The sequence below is a fragment of the Urocitellus parryii genome, chromosome 5 (genome assembly GCF_045843805.1).
Source record: "Urocitellus parryii isolate mUroPar1 chromosome 5, mUroPar1.hap1, whole genome shotgun sequence".
NCBI lineage: Eukaryota > Metazoa > Chordata > Mammalia > Rodentia > Sciuridae > Urocitellus > Urocitellus parryii.
The window spans coordinates 210746486-210762818 of NC_135535.1; the positions used below are offsets into that span (position 1 = coordinate 210746486).

Consider the following 16333-nt stretch of genomic DNA (forward strand, 5'->3'; position numbering starts at 1 on the left):
CTTACTGCGCCCAAGCCACCCAGGTGCCCTGGCTCTGTTGAGGGGAGCCTCTGCCCATGGGAGGGTCCTGTGGAAGTAAGTGCTGGCCCAGCGGACAAGTGACGGATGTCCACATGGCTCCCTGGCGGAGCCCAGGGCACCTTCTTCAGGAGGGACACCGAGTCTCATCAGAAGAGTCTTCAGGACGGGATGCTGTCCAACTCATGGGCAGATACATTTTCCGAAGTTCTAGATTTTTCTCAAAAACTTGAGTTTTGTCATGGGCAGCAAATGCTGTCAGTGCTTGAGAGGCAGGCTCACCTCATCTTGTCCCTTCTCAAGAGGATGGCTGCCAGTCGCCCATCTGAGGAGCCCCACTCCTCTGCCAGTCTGCAGGAGCAGCTGCAGAGGTGGGAGCTCAGGGAGAGCAGGCCTTGGTCCAGCTGGCTCTGGGTGCTCGTGGGCCTGCTGGCCACCCCACTCATTGTAGCCTAGGCCTCCGTGCAGTAGCCACACTGGGAAGCAGCCAGTTGTCTTGGCCTGCTGTGAGGCTTGCTAACTTCTTTGCCTTCTGAGCCCTGGAAGGTCCCCGAGATCCCCAGAGACCCACATGCCATACGCCAAGAACAGCCCCAAGTGAAGCAAGCGGAAAGCACCCAGTGCACGTGTGCTGGGCACTGAAGCAGAGGCCCTCGCAGCAGGACAGCGCCGCGTGAGCCGCACAGACGGGGCCCAGCAGCCCCGTGTGCCCTTCCCGGCAGCCGGAGCCCAGGGCTAGCGTGCATTGGACACCCCTTGCACAAGCACAGCTTGTTTCCCAATTCCACACTTGAGCAGGCCTTTCACAGAGGAAATGGGAAATGCGCACCTGCGCCTCCCCGTCAGAACTTCCCAGAGCACGTCAAGTGGGGAGGGTCAGCGCCCAGCTGTGAGGAGGGAATGTCTTTAATGAACAGACCACAGAATAGGATCAGGCGCTGGTGTTTGAGTGACACAGGCTGAGGCCCTGGATGGCCAGCAGAGGTGGCCTCTCCTGTAGCACCTACTTTTATTAAGGGCTGCCAGGGCCAGGATGTGGTGCCCCACTGCCTGCAGGGCTCTGCTGGGGTCATGGCAGCAAGGTGAGCCTTCCTGCCACCATCCAGGCCAGGAGCAGGGACGTCCTCCGGCTGGCGGAGCCCTGGCTGGATGCAGGCTGAGAGTGTGAGTGGTGTGTGGAAGGCCCTGCCCACAGCCTGGCCTCCCGGAGGGAGCGAGCCCTAATGTGTGCAGCCTCCGCTGTCTGTGGCTCCTCCCCCTGGTTTAGCGTTGCCTCCAGTCTTGCTGCTCAGGCTCTGCCCTTGGTCTCAGGCTCTGTCCAGGCGTCTCCATGGCAGCTGGCGACTGTGCAGTAGGAGACTAAGACTGCACCCCCCTGTCACTGTGACTCCAGGCCTCGTTCTCCCTGTAATGAGCTCATTGTCCCCTGCTTGGTACTCCTGAGGTAGCTGTGTCTCGGTGCTCACCAGGTGAGAGCTAGAGGAAAGGGAGCCTTCCCAGGGTCAGCAGCCTCACAGCCGCCTGCCGACTGTGGTTCAGGCGCAGGGAGCCCCGAGGCCCTGTGCTCAGCACGCATGCCTGTGCTCGCCCGGGGGGTTGTGGCCACAGAGCCATGGCAACACTGTCCAGCCCAGCCACCCAGGCCTCCGCCCAGCCACAAGCAAACAACCTGCCGGCATAAGAGCTGCTGCCCACATCCTGCGGGAGCACGAGGGGCAAGGAGGAAGGAGGCCGGGTGGCTGGGAGCACAGGTGGGCGATTGTTAATTTTATCACCACTGCAATTAATTATGACGATCATTCCCGGAGCTATATGGGGCCAAGATAGGGCAGTGTGTCCTGCCTCCCGCGGTGCAGGTTTGCATCCAGATAAGTCTGGGGGCATAGCACCACCTGCGACAGCCCCTCAGCAGACAGGCCTTGCTCGTCCCGCCCAGGTGTCAGCTTTGCAGTGTGAGTGGAGCAGGACCTGAGACCCTGGTGTCCACACTGGCCTCCCAGGCCCACCTGGGACCAGAACCTCCATGTTCACTCTTCGGGCATCAGGATGCACCACCCCACAGTAAGGGCCAGGACAGCCCTTCAACCTGGGCCTCTCCCTTGGCAGCCAGGATCTGTCCTGAGATCCAAAGGAACCAGAGCACAAGGGGCACCAGGGTCCTGGTGCAGCTGGGTTGGGCTGCACAGGGAGTCGGTGCTGCCATCCTGGCTGTTCTGTGGCCAGCACGGAACCCAGTGTGTCCATCAACCACTCTCAGTTCCTTTCCCCGTGGCCCAAAGAGGTGGCCCTGGCCTTCTGCCAGCTCTGGCTTCAGGGGTCAGCACAAGCTCCCATGCACCATGGTGTTCTTGAGGAACAGAGCCTCATTTAAAAGGCACCTGCCATGCTTCAGACCCAGAACTCATGTTTACCCTGGACTCGGGCCCTGGGGCGTGTTGTGGTGCAGGCTCCAGGGCACCCAGGCCACAGGTGCTCATGGGCAGGCTTTCTGCTGCTCCTGTGCACACAGTGACCGTCTCTGAAAGCACAGGGTCTCAGTTCTGTGTCCTAAGCCAGCTCCTGCCAGGGACATGGTTGAGGCTAGGCTTGGTCAGACCCTGCCGGGCAGTGCAGTAGCTGCACGCTAGATCTTGTCCGGAGAGAGCTGGGAACAGCAACTGGGACAGACACAGCCACTGCCCGCTGAGACCTCACTCTTGACAGGGAGAGCTGACACTCACTCCATGCAGAGAAGCCAGCCATCTCCCACTGGGCAGCTGAGGGTCAGGCAGTGGATGAGGCCGTGTTTTCATGGAGATTTCCGTCTGCGCTTGAGCCAGGAGGACCTCCTGGTGCGTGGAAGGGCCTGCTGCCTGGTCCTGGTGGGGCTCCCTCCCCAGCACAGCCAGAGGAAGGCGGAGCTCACATTGCAGCCTCCTGCCCAGCTGGCCCAGCCCCACGCCCTTCCTTCCCCTGGTCTCCTGCCTGCGTGGGGCAGACTTGTACCACCTGATTCTGCAGCCCAGGGGCCGTGCTGCCCTTGACCCCAGGGCCCACGCGAACCCTGGTGCCATTCCTGGGTGGCTGCAGCAGAGCGTGTGGGGTGGGGTGCGGCCCTGGAGGGGCACCCTTCCTTCACAGCCCATGGTGGGGAGACGCACACTGGAGCAAGGTGACCGTCAGCTTTAGACAGGCCATCAGCTGCGTATGCTCCCTGGAAAACATGCAGTGGTCTCTAGTGTCCTGTACTCTTAAAAATACAGTGTTGTTACAAGTGGGCGTTTGCGGATTTTGTTTTTAGCCAAAAACAGGCTCTGGTTAGGCCAAGTGCTGACTTCCTGTGAGAGGCTGGGGTCACAGGCTACAGTTCCGGGATCATCTGCAGGATCCCCCTGGAGAGCCAAAAGAAGGCGTGTTCCACCAGGGTGTGCCACTGGATGGGTGAGGCGCAGGGGTAATGTTAGGTCCCTGGGCCTCCCCAAGGCAGTGGGAGCCGGGCCCGCCTGTGTGTGAGCCGCCCTAAAGGCCCACAGAATCAACACCTGGCAGCGCCCAGGGCAGCCTCCGCCTGCAGAATCAATTGCACTCTTCTCTGCCAGTAAAGTAATAGGAAGAAGCTCATGGAGCACATGCCATTCTCGGCAAATGCTGTGTGGCATTTTGAGATCAACTCGAGCAAGCACAGTGACAGCAGGCTTTTGGAAAGACGGCCTGTAGAGTCCTGAGGACCCTGACTGGGCGAGAGGGGTGCACAGCGGAACTCAGGGGTGTTCTCCCAGCCAGCCACGCGAAGCATGGGACAGTCTACGGGACAGTCCCTGTCAGAATACCCAGACAGGCAGGGAGGTGGATGGCAGAGAACTGGCAGCGCCGGAGGTGGACACAGACGGAGCCGAGGGCTGCCCCTCAAGTGCAGCACATGTGGGGATTCTCTGGGCAAGCTATTCTGGGGACAGATGCCAGGTGCCTGAGGCACAGATGCCCGCCCCCTGGATGATGCAGGGTGGTGATGCTCAGCTCATGGTCAGCGAGTCCAAAGGGACTGTCACCTTCATTCAGGTCAGGCACTTGCATGGTGGTTTGAGCCCCTTCCCAGGTTCTTAGAGGGAACGGACAGGGACAGAGAGGGCACCAAACCAGGGACAGCCATGCCCACCACAGTGTGGTGGCCCCAGGGTTGCAGCCTCAGCACCTGGACCCTCAGGTGGGCACTGCAGGCACTGGAGCAGGTGGAGGAAGCATGCTTGCAGCTGGGTTGCCCTGAGCTGTCTACAGACCTCGTGCAGAGGACCGTTTGATACACGAACTTAAGCTGTGAGTTTGCCTTTATATTCTAGAAACTTCTGTTCGTACATTCTTTCCCTGAGTAGCCAGCTTCCCTTTGGAGTGTGGAGGCTGCCTGGAGCTGGGGTGCTGATGACCCTTTTCCTCCGTGTCTCCCCAGCTACCCGTACAGCGAGGACTCCAGGCAGGGTGAGCAGTACATGAACACCCGGTGCCCCGCATGGTGTGACCGCATCCTCATGTCCCTGTCAGCCAAGGAGCTGGTGCTCAGAGTAAGTGGGAGCTGCCTGGATCAGCCACTGGGAGGCACAGAGCAGGCCTGGGCTTCAGGGCAAGCGCGATGAGCTGCTCAGCCTGGGAACAACCGAGGTAGTGTCCTGACCTTTCCCTGGGCAGCTGAGCCGAAGCTCTGCGGTTCTTCCAGCTAGTGCTCAGGCCCCAGTGAGAGCCACTGTCTCAGTGGGACATGCGAGGTAGGGTGGTGGGCAGGGTCTGGAAGTCCCAGCTTCTGCACGCTGGCACTCAGGGCTCGGCCATGGATGAGCAGGTAGGCCACGAGCCCGGAGGTGTGTCTGTCAGCATAAGGTGTGGTCAGAGCAGGTCCACCCAGGGCGCCAGCAGCCAGAGAAGGGTGGGTGCCATTCTGGGAGGCCGCAGGGTTCCGTGTCAGGGAATGGCTAGGCTACATGGGATTTCCAGGGTTTTCCCACCTCCCGACACCCGAGTGTTTCTAAAAGAGCCAGCATGTGAGTGATGTCACCCATCGGTGAAGACTGGCGAGGGCAGCAGTGGGTACGCAGGGCAGGAGGCTGTGGGTCTGAGGCTTTGTGTGCTCTGCCCCTGCCTGGGCCCAGAGTAGCGGGGACCCCCTCTTAGCAGCCCACCATTAACCTGAGTTGCCCTGAGCTGCCGCACCCATGCCCCTCTGCCAGCCAGCACACCCAGCTTCTCTGTGTGCCCTTGAGGTGGCCTTCCCAACTTGCTGCCCCACTGTCCTCCCGCTGAGGCCTGGCTGGCTGGCTGGCCTTCTCCCTGTGGCACTGTCCCCGGCCTCGTCCTGCACCTCGCTTTTCCTGCCCCACCCCCAAGGCACAGCCGCACCCAGTCTCTGCCCTGCGAGGGCCCTGCTCCCACAGCCAGAGTCGGGACAGAGGGTCCTGAGCTCTGGGGTCTGCTGGGGACGTGGGCAGGGCAGAGGTCTGCCCCGGGGCAGCTGTGGCAGGCAGCCCTGCCTTCTAGCCTGGGGTCAGAATGTGCACCACTGTGGCGCCCCTTATCTGGGCTGAAGAGAGGCCACCGGGTTCTGGCCAGGAGCCTCCAGACCCAGGGTGAGCTGGGGGGAAGGCCTGCTCTGGACACACCCTGGCCCCCCTGGCTGGGGTGGTCATCAGCCCTGTGGAGGTGACTCTGCAAGCACTGGGCAGACAGCAGAGAACACAGTAGCTGAAGCTGGCCAGAACAAAGTGCTGAGAGGACTGAGGTGGGGAGGGTGGCCATTGACCCCCACCAGGAAGACATCCAGAGCCAGGAGAGCTGCCTTCTGTGGCGAGACCTGGGTGTGGCTCAAGATGGCAGGACCCTGCTCAGCCAGGCCAGAGCCTAGACAGCACCAGAAAGCCAGCGTCTGTCCTGTTTGTCAGCTGCCCACATTTCCTCTGGTCTCCAGACCCAGACTCCACACTTTAAAGTCACTGTGGGCAGCTGGGCTCTGCTTCTGGCCTCCACTGAGGCCCATGGTGCCCAGGAGGCCCTATCGGGAGGCTGAAGTCCCACTGCCTCCCCCGCCCAGGCTGCCCGTGGGCGGCAGGCATCACAGCTGAGCAGATGGTGCCGTGAGCAGCCTCTGGTGCCATCCATCACGCCATGCTCTGGTTCCTCATCATCATGTTCTGTTCTGCTTCCCGAGCCCTGAAACACGGCGAGCCGCGCGCTGCCTGGGAGCCGCGGAGCTGAACGCCAGTGAGGTGTGCCCGCGTCTGCCTGCGCCCGCTGTAATTTGTTTATCTGTCCAAAGATCACGCAGTTGAAAATCCACAATCTTGTGCTGCCTTTGCAAATCACCACGCTGTGTTTGATGAATGTGTCCCCACTTCCGCGGCAGCGGCTCAGGCTCGTGAAAGATGGGCAGTGCTGGTGCGTGCGGTGCCGAGGTTGTGTCTTTATGCTTTCTGGCAGATGACCATGCTGGAAAGTAAATCTGACCTTAAGCTTCTTACTGCATTAAAGATAATTCAGTTTCAACTTTATAGTCTTGGATGCTTCAGTTGTGGATGTAAAACTCCAGCCCCATCAGAGCTGACTGATTGCCATCAACAAACCCGCTACCATCCACACTGCAGCATGGGCACCTGCCAGCCTCCCAGGTGCTGGGTGAAGGAGGTGTGCCACAGTGTCCACCAGCACACACATGCTGCTCTGTGCGGCAGAGAGAAGTTGGGTGTCTGCGGTAAACAGGGCTGTGGGCTGACAGCAACATCAGAAACAGGTGTCCTAGGCAAGGTAGGGGAGCAGAGGGCCCAGGAGGGCCTTCAGAGCAGCACCGACACCCTGGTAACCAGGCCCCATCCACCTGTGGGCCAGGAGGAGGCCTGGGGGAGCCCTGACGCCCCCACACCCCCAGGCCACCTCTGTCTGAGGAGCAGGGTTCTTCTCAGTGGGAGGGGCTGGCGGCTCATTCCCTCCCAGTTACGCTCCCACCCTGCAGAGCTCCGCAGATGGGCGGAGCAAACAGTGTCCCGCCCCTCTGCCCCCAGGATACCCGAAGCCCCTTTCACCTGCTGCTGGGGTCACCCACACCACCCTCTCTCTGTTTGCTTCCAGTCTGAGAGCGAGGAGAAGGTTGTCACCTATGACCACATCGGGCCCAACGTCTGCATGGGAGACCATAAGGTGACGTGCACCGTGCTGCGGTCCAGGGGCCAGGAGGCTGGGGGACTGGAGGGTGGGCAGCGTTTCTCATCTCCTTATTTCTGGCTGAGTTGGTGGGTTTTTATTTAATCTTAATAAAATGCTGAGAGAGAGATGGCCAGGTAGGGAGAAAGCTGAGGAGGCTAGTTGCAGTCAAACAGGATACCTCATTCTCCACTTGCCAGAAGCAGTAGTTAGTTCTGCAGCTTCCTGTGTGCCCAGGCCACTTCTCCTGCTGCTCCAGGACCTGCAACATTTTCTGGCCTCACACCTGGCTCAGGCCCGCCAGGCAGAGTAGCAGCAAGTGCATGTTCCGTGGGACCCACGCACTCGGGGATAGCCACAGTCCACACAGACCACTCGTGCCCCAACCCAGAGCAGCCCAGCAGTCCTCAGGGACACTCGGGAGCACGTTGGGTCCTCTAGTCCTTGGCCACAGAGCGTGGCAGAGGCTGGACACACTTTCCTTCCCCACCGGCCTGAGGCTGACTTAGCAGTTCTGTAAACCAGTGCTCATGCTGGTTTCTGCCTGGAACGCGAAGAGGCTGTGTGGGGCCCTGAGACTGGCCCCAGGCTGCAGGCCCAGGCCAGCTGGCTCTCGGCCTGTGCTCAGAGCACACACCTGCCCAGGACACATCCCAGCTGCCCCGAGACTCGAGGTTCTGTGGGAGGTGGCGGCGCGTGCGCACTGACACCCTCCTCTCCCGCTGCAGCCCGTGTTCCTGGCCTTCCGCATGGCGCCCGGGGCAGGTAAACCTCATGCACGTGTGCACAAGTGTTGTGTCGTGCAGTGACGTGTGGTAAATATGCCTCCTTCCCTCAGTTCTCCTTTTCTGAGCTTTTCCTGGTGTGTTTGTACCTTTAACAAATTACTGACTCCAATTCAGGGAAGAGGTGCCCGCGCAGCGAGGGGACCCTCCGTGAGACCTCCCTGTAGCAGCGTATGAAATACTCCTGCAGCAGCATCAGAAACCCGCCCAGGCAGCACCTGCTCAACGGCCGGCCCACACTTCGCTTCAGCTCCGGACCACGCCGGGAAAGCCTCACATACCTCACTGTTGTGTCTGTTTGTGTGACATTAAGTAGAAGCATTGGGTTTTTTTAAAAAAAATAATAAGTCACATCCTGTTGCCAAAACTCTAATAGCAAAGAGGTTCTGTATTTTAGATTTCAAAATCTTCCATTTTTAATGATTGTCTGTGGAGGAGCTTCTCCCGCCTAGGAACCCCACGGTGTCGGTGCCCTCTGCCAGGAGGAGGCCTCCAGTGCCTGCCCGGGCCCAGGCCGCTCCGTGGCCGACTCTACTGCCATGTTACATGGTGTCCGAATCACACTGCAGCTGCTTCCCATTTTTATATATATAAATACATATAAATATATACTTTTTAAGAATAATTTATAAATCTTATCAAAACTTATGCTACATACACTCTTCAGTATGAATGTGCGTCGTAGCAGCGGGCAGAGCTGCGGCCGAGGTGTGTGGAGTGGGTGTGGACGCAGACAGGTGACCAGCAGTGCCAGGAGCAAGGCCTCTGCACCCGCTGGGCCAGCAATTTGTCACTCCTCTGCCTTTTCTGTAACATTAAGAACTGAATGTGAAGTTTATTGCTACCCTGTGTGTACCTTCTAAGGATTTTGTAAACTGTTTTGTCTGTCCTTTGTTACCGTTTTATGGTGCCAATATTCTACATTAAACCATAATCTCGTGGGAGAATTAGAAATAGCCTTGTCCGCTTCCCACAGAGATCGCTTCTAACATGGGCTGTACAGACCACGGGAGAGAAGCAGCACTGGGCCGCACTGCGCCTGCGTGCCCACCCTGTGGCCACCTCTGCTCCCCGCCTGAGCACAGCCGGGGCCACTGCAGGGTGGAGACGCAGCGCCGGCATATTATCTACTTCAGAACACTACAGCTCCTGGACTGGGCACGGCGTGAGGTCGACGTGGGTGTCTGCACAATCACCACCACTACAACCGCGAGTGATTTGGTCTCTGCTCGGACCCAGGCTCTCCACGCTACGGGCCGGTCTGTGAGTGCTGCCGTCGCTGCTCACCAACACGCCATCGTGGCACCACGCAGCAGTTCTGTCTGTGGGCTTCAGCGGCGGTGACTCTCACTCGGAAGGCCTTTGGAAGTGACTGCTCGGTTCCTAAGCAATAAAATTGATCATGGTGAAAACAGTTCTCCCTGGCTTTGTCCTCCTTCCTTCCCCTGTCCGTCACCTCTGAAATGCAAAGTGGCAGGAGGGGCCTCTTTTGTGCCCTGTTGTTAAGCTCAACCCATTGGAACTTCAGTCTCACATATTTTCACAGGGTCATTAGTTAGGAATAGGAAATAATCTTTTGGGCTTTTTACAGTAGTAAAAAAAGACTTATCCTTCAACATCATAACTGGGTTATGTGAATTCTTTGCTTTCCTTAAAAATTTAAAACCGGAAACTCTACTCTTCCCTTGTACTCAGATAACTCACAGAAATGATACCGCTTCCCTTTTTAAAGAGCGTGGCTTCCCTTTAGGACAAGGGACGGGGCTAAAAAGAATTGATTTAACCTTGGTGTGTCAAGTGGCAAAAGGCAAAACCTACACCTTCACGCTTCCCTTAAACATTTCTGAAAACACCTTCCAAGAGAAATGTTGTAATTAACATGAAAATGGGACCATTTACACTTACATGAAGTCAAAACTCAGCGACCCAGGGAGCCCAGTGAGGTGCATCTAGAGAGTGTGCACCCAGCAGATGGGCAGCTTGTTTAGAGCACTGGATGGGTTTTGTGGTAAGAAAACTGGCCTAAGAAAGCGTCAGCCGTAGGCTCCAGGGCTCTGTGCCCATGAGTTGGAACCACTGGGATGCAGCCCTTGCTGATGGGGTCCAGCTCTGACCAGGAACCCTGATCATGGGCCGTTCCTTGTGACCTGTGAAAGAGCTCCACCAGGTCCCTCCAAGTTGTGCCCCTCTGAGAAGCTAGCCCTCCGCCCTGGGAGGCCATCCCAGGGTCGCTCTGCATGGGATTTATGAGCTGTCCGTCTTCGGGCAGAGTTATTTCAGATTTCTCTTTGCGGCCCTAGCTTGAATGAAATAGTGCTTTCTGCAGATGAAAAACCTATTACAATGGGAGCCCGAGGGCCACAGGGAAGAACTGCAAACCTGATCTCAAAACGAGGTGAATTTGGAGACATTAAAAATATTTATCCTTCTGGCCAAAAGACTTAAAAATGATCATTTCAAAATACCCTTGGATGAGGCACAGCCAGCCTGGTCTGAAAGTAGGACCGCTGCTGGAAGGACAGGGCCAGCCCACCCCTCTCAACTGCAAAAGGAGAGAGTAACCGCTCCAGCGCTGGGTCCGGTTGGGGAGACGGCACGCGGCTTACTCGCTATTTGGGCACACCCAAGTGTGGTCAGTTGGCCCAAACCTCATCCACGTGAGCCCACGGAACCCTGGGCCTGCCCGAGGTGCGGGGCTGCCTGTTCCGGGCCGCGGGGTCCATACCTGCCGAGCACCGCGCTTCCTTCTGGCTCCACTGGGGCCTCCGCGGCGGCTCCTTCCTTCTAGCCAGCTGCCCGAGGGTGCGCGGGCCGGGCCGCCCTCCCTGCGCGTCGGCCGAGTCCCCGCCCGTCCTCGCTGTCTCCACGCTCCCGAGAGCTGCCGCCTCCGGCGCGATCGCGCGCCACCGTGCCCGCCTGTGCCAGGCCCCGCGCCTCGCGGGGAGGACCGAGGGGACGCGGCCCGGAGGCCCGTGCTGCCCGCCCGCAGGCGCCGCGCTCGGTACGGAAGAAACACGCGGTGCAGCCTCGGGAGCCGCGGCTCCGACCCGGACGTGTTAAATAATTTATTGATTATACAAAGTGACCGCCCGAACCCCGCGCCCACGCCAAGGGACGCCGCCGGGCCCCGCACGCCGAGCCGGAGCCGGGCCGCTTTATAACTTATTTTGTAAAAATATATATACACGCTGCGGCGCGGGCGGCGGGCGTCTGGGGCGCCGGGCGCCCCGCTTCCTGGTCCTCCGCCCGGCCGCGTCCTCACAAGGCGTCCCCCGCCCCGCCGCAGGGGCTGACCAGCGCCAAGTTCGAGGGTTTGTGCTTCTTGAGCAGCCGCGTGATCTTCTCATCGTCCGAGTTGGGGTCCAGGGGCCGGTTGTACTCGTCATCGTCCTCCGCGTCCGAGCCGCCCACCTTCAGCTTCTCTGCGTCTGAGTCCTGCTTCTTCTTGGCCGACGCCATCTCCGCCGCGTGCCGCTTGCGCCACTTGGTCCTGCGGTTCTGAAACCACACCTGGGGGCGGGAGAGGTCCGTCAGAGGGGCCTCCGAAATTCCGAGTCCTCTACAACGCTGGCCTCCCCGGCGGACCCGGCCCGACCCCGCCGTCCGCCCGTGGCCAGCACCGCGCACCCGTACAGCGGCGCCTCTCGGGGTTGGCCGAGGCCGGACGGCCGCTCGCCGACCCTTCGCAGGACGCGGGCGCCGGGATCTGCCTCCGCGCAGCAAGACCCCAGGGAGGCCGCCCCTGGCCTGCGCGCTCACCTTCACCTGGCTCTCGGTCATGCCCAGGGAGTAGGCGAGCCGCGCGCGCTCTGGGCCCGCCAGGTACTTAGTCTGCTCGAAGGTCTTCTCCAGCGCGAAGATCTGCTGGCCAGAGAAGGTCGGCCTCGAGTGTTTCTTCTTACCGTCCTTGTCCAGCACCCCGCCGGCTTGGGCTGCGAAGGAGGGCGGGTGAGAGCAGTCCGCGCGCCCAGCCCGCCCCACGCAGAGCCCCGCGCGGGCCACTTACCCGAGCCGGCCAGGCGCGGGTCCCTCCAGGGTGAGCCCTGCACCACGCCGGGCCAGAAAATAGGCGGGCGCCCGGGCAACTCGGCCAGAGGCTTGGGGTAGCCGCGCGCCACGGCGGCCGCGGGCCCAAAGTAGACGCCGGCCGACGAGGCCAGCCCATTGAGGCGGGGCAGGCCGCCCAAGAGGCCGCCGCCCGCCGCGCCCACTGGCCGCCCCAGGATGTCGCTGATGCCGTGCGGGGTGCCCAGCGGCAACTGCGTGCCAAGGCCTCCCAGTGCGGGCGCCTTGAAGCCTGCCGGGCCCTGCAGCGCGTACGGGAACAGCGACGTCTTCATTTCGGCCATGTTGTGCAGCGCAGCCAGCGGCGCGCTGCTCAGCACAAACGCGCCCGGGCGGTTAGCGTCCATGGGCGCCGCCGCCACCGGCCCAGGCGCCCATCCGGGCCCCGTCGCCGCCGCCCGCGCCCGCTGGCCCGGAGAAGTTTGTGCGCGGCGCGGGCGGGCGCCGGCTGCAGCGGGGCGCGCGGGGCGCGGGCGGGCGCCGACGGCCCGAGCGGGCGGGCGGCTCCGGCGCGGGCTGGAGAGATGGGGTTTCAGGCGGCGGCGGCGGCTCCGGGGCCGGTCCGAGCGGCGCCGCGCGGGACGGACGCACTGATAACCGCGGGGCCCGGGCGCGGCGCGCGCGCTGATTGGCTGCGGGCACCGGCCGCCCGGCCATTGGCCAGCGCCCCGCCGTCTACGCGCGCCCCCGCCGGCCGCGCACTCCATGAAGGGCCCATTAGTGCGGCAGGTGCTTCCTGGGCTGTAAATTTGTCCCCTGATTTATCTCCCCAGGGACGAAATAAATCCCGTTGGATGGGAGTTTAGTTAGGCAAAGGTTTTAATGGGAAATCAGGAAAAAAATACGAGAACATATTTTATCCCCGGAAAGAATGCAGATTTGAAGATCAAGTCCTCTCGTTCAGTGCGTCCTTTTCGGGGAAGAGCCCCGGGCGGCCAGACGACGAGGGTCAGCGGGCGCAGGCAGGGACTGTGGTCCGAAACGCGCCCTGCGCTCGTCGGCCTCTGCTGAAGGCTTACAGCGAACGCTGTCCTGGTGGGCCCTGGCCGAGGAAGGGAGGAAGAAGCTGAGGCTCCGAGTACACGGATCGAATGGCCAGACTAGACTCGGGCGAATGGGCTGCTGGTCTGGCCAACGAACGGCCCGTTCTGTATCAGGGAGGGCCGAAGGGACAGGGGTCACACTCCGAGCTCTCTGTTAGTACATACTGGGTGGAGGTTCTGGGTTTCCTGCAGCTGGGTGGTGATGTGGCGGCCCCCAGAGATTTCCCGTTGGGGAGGTCAGGGTCTCCTATTAGAGGTTACCCGGGAGGTGACTCTAGGCAGGGGCTGCGACCCAGGACCACCAGTGGCCCCCGCGGGGAGAACTGGACCCCAGCTGTCTCAGAGCTCTGAGGCCCAGGGTGCGTAGGGTGTCACTTTCCATTCTGAACGTGGGTGCGCTCTTGAAGAGCAGCAGGCAAAGCACGGCCTTTACGTGTTGCTCATGTGGCCCTAATGACCTCCTTGGGTCCAGAGAACTCTCACCCCAGAGAATTGCTGCAAGGTAAAATGAGACCAAAGTCGACCGGGAGCCCACCCTATGCAGGCTCTGAGCAGCTGCTGAGCGCTGTCACTGTCTTCCTCTTGGGAAATGCTGTGTATTAACAGTAACAGGTGAAGGCTATTATAATCATCTGCTACGGGTTGGGGGGGAGCCATGACCCAAATGTGTGCATGAAGACGGCCATTTCGGGTCTGGGTTTCTGGGTGGAAGCTGTGTGTTCGAGGTCGGCTCTCTGGGGCCTGGGCCAGTTCGTTACCAACGACTTTTCCATTTTGCCCCAGCCGCCGGGGTTTGGGTGTCCTGGAAGGAGGAGACCTCCGCGGTTCTGTGCAGCGGCCTAGTGTCCACTCCCTCTTCTCCCTCCCGGGGTTCATTTTCGTTTTATGTGCCACGGGTTAGGGACCCATCAGGTCGAGGTTTCAAAAGCCACTCTTGGCCGGGGCGTTGTGTGGATCGGGATTCTGAATCGCTCCTGACCGAGCTTGCGCTCACAGTGCTGGGAAGCCTGCGCGACGCGGCGCTGCACGTCTGGTGTCCCACCCCTGTGCGGTGAGGCCCGGCGCATAAGGGTTTTGCTCTTCTGGTTTTCTAGGCGGGGTCAGCCCTCGTAGTATCCAATTGTGCGCCGCAGCCCCGCCGGCGATGGAGCCCAGTTGAGGCAAGCCTATGGCCCTGGACACAGGCACTTGGGATCCTTGCGCTGTCAATGGCACCCAGTCCGCCTGGCCCCAAACACTCTCCGGGCCTCGCTCGCCCCCACATCTTCGGAGGAAATACACAACGCGCGCTACGAGTGTCCGAGCACAAGGAGAACCCTCCCGAGTAGGGTCTGGATCCTCCTGGGCTCCCGAGAGGTATTGAGGCGGGAGGCCAAGGCCTCTGCAGGGACGCGGGAAGCTGTGGAGTTGGGGGCAGGGCCGGAGAGGGCGGGGCGGGGATGAGTAGGAGGGGCCGAACTCCAACGCGGGACCCCAGCTCCGCTCCACCCAGTGCAACCCGACTTCAGGCAGCAGCAGCCGCAAAGCTGTCTCGCAGGAGCGCGGGTCTCCAGAATTTGAACAGGGAGAGGCGCGCCCAGACGGGAGGGCAGGTGCGCTTTATGTTCCCGTAGGATCCGGGGAACCTGGCGCTAGGCAGAAGGAATACCGCCGCTCCAGGCTGCACTCTTTGGTTTCTCTCAGCCGACCGGGAGACCCTTTAGCGCTGTTGCAGACTGAGAAAACAGTTTTCCGGTCGCTGCCCTGCGCACCAGCAAGCCTGGGTCTGTGTAAACCGGAGTCCTTCCTCGGCTGTGGCCTGAACGCGCGGGGTCGCGAGTGGGATGGCAGACTCACTGGGTAACAGAGTGTGCGGCTCTCCAGGGGCTCCCAGCTTGCGGAATGAGGGGGCTGTGGGTGCAGGACGAGGAAGATGGTCTCGGCGCCCGAAGTGCGGTGTGCGTTCTACGGGTGCCCTGTTCTTCCTTGGACACCCTGGACACTTCCCCTCCCAGCTGGAAGACTTAAAGCGGAGTCCCCTCCCCCTGTTCGGCGGGCTGCTTGCAGGGGTGCTAAACTTCTTTCCCGTGCGCGGTCTCTGGTCGCTGCCCAGAGCTCCCACTCACAACCGCTTCTGCTGCGTCCCCAGGCACCACCCCCTTGGTAGGATCCAAGGAAGCGCCCCTCTTGGAGAAAGATCCCAGAAGCCGCCCTCCCCAGAAGCGAGCGCCGCTGGGCTCCCTCCGCGCAGCTGTGGAGAGGTTCGCCAATGCCACCTCCTGGTTTAGCAGAAAATGTCCTAAGACTGCGGCCACTTTCGTCGCAAACAGTTTGCAGCTGGAAGATGGATCACGCGCCATTTGGCAGAACTCTTTCAGAACTTATTTCACCCTTTCAACCTGTGTTTGTTGGGTACCTGCTATGCCAGGTCACCCTGAGTAAGCGAAGTGAACAGCTGCCAACTCCAGCCTCTGATGCTCTCCCCTGGCAGTGTGGGCCGATGATAAACCTTTGGTGAATAGAACACCCTGAGTGCCCGCTGGGAGGACAGGTGACCCACCGCTCAAGGCAGGAACCTTAGGGCAGGGGAGGCAGGCGGGTCACAGGGACATGCACGCAAGAGGAGCTTGGAAGCTATCTGTGGCCCACAGGGAGCCCGAGGAGTCCTCGGGGAACTCATACAGGAAACAGTGACCCAGTGCAGCTCTAGGCAGCTCCTGAGCTGCCCCTGCCCTGGCCTGACCCGCTCTAGACTGGAGTTTCCGAGGCAGCCCTCTGTGTAGCGTCCTGGCTTTGTCCTGTGCACAAATGAGAGCGCGTTCACAGCGCGTGTGCACGACTCGGCTAGCAGGGTGCTTCCTGGCACCAGTGGTCCAAAGGAACGAAAGGGGACCACTGAGACTACCCAGAATCATCTCTGTGGTTGCCATCCAGCTGGCTCGGGATGAAGAGGAAGACCGGGGTTTACGGAGCCAGAGCTGGAGGGTCCGCAGAGGTGGAGCCCAGAGCTCACAGGGCGCAGGTGGAGTTACAGGGCCCCGGGGGGGGGGGGGGGGGGGCACCGAGACACGTTGGAGATTGCCCTCAGAACAAAGCAGCAGGGAGGAGACGCCAAACCCCCAGCAAAATGCAGGGAGAAGGGCAACCTCTCCAGCGCCCTCCAGTGGCAGATGCCGCGCTGCAACAAGGGCTGGGGCAGAGTGCCCTCCAGGGCTGGGTGCCTAGCACCCAGCACCAGTCTGAAGCGCCAGAGCACTGAATCAGGCGTGGGTGGCCTGGGGCAGGACG

General features: G+C 60.8%; 2 protein-coding genes across 5 annotated transcripts in view; one reads left to right on the forward strand and one right to left on the reverse strand.

Annotated features, from left to right (window-relative positions):
• The window catches only part of Inpp5a (inositol polyphosphate-5-phosphatase A), a 175737-nt gene extending 166365 nt beyond the window's left edge, over nt 1-9372 (forward strand). For 2 of the 4 annotated variants that reach the window (XM_077799228.1, XM_026410294.2), the window contains 4 exons: nt 4442-4553; nt 7102-7170; nt 7902-7988; nt 8076-9372. In XM_077799228.1, the coding sequence (XP_077655354.1) occupies nt 4442-4553; nt 7102-7170; nt 7902-7982 (262 nt within the window). In that variant the 3' untranslated portion in view covers nt 7983-7988; nt 8076-9372. The remainder of the gene's footprint in view (nt 1-4441; nt 4554-7101; nt 7171-7901; nt 7989-8075) is intronic. The other 2 variants (XM_026410292.1, XM_026410293.2) reach the window with 1 other exon arrangement.
• Nucleotides 9373-11216: 1844 nt separating this feature from the next.
• Nucleotides 11217-12370, reverse strand: Nkx6-2 (NK6 homeobox 2). The gene is made up of 3 exons (XM_026410295.2): nt 11965-12370; nt 11718-11890; nt 11217-11468 (listed from the first exon to the last, which is right to left on the reverse strand). Exons 1-3 carry the CDS (start codon nt 12368-12370, stop codon nt 11217-11219), a joined length of 831 nt encoding a protein of 276 aa, XP_026266080.1.
• Nucleotides 12371-16333: the final 3963 nt, after the last annotated feature.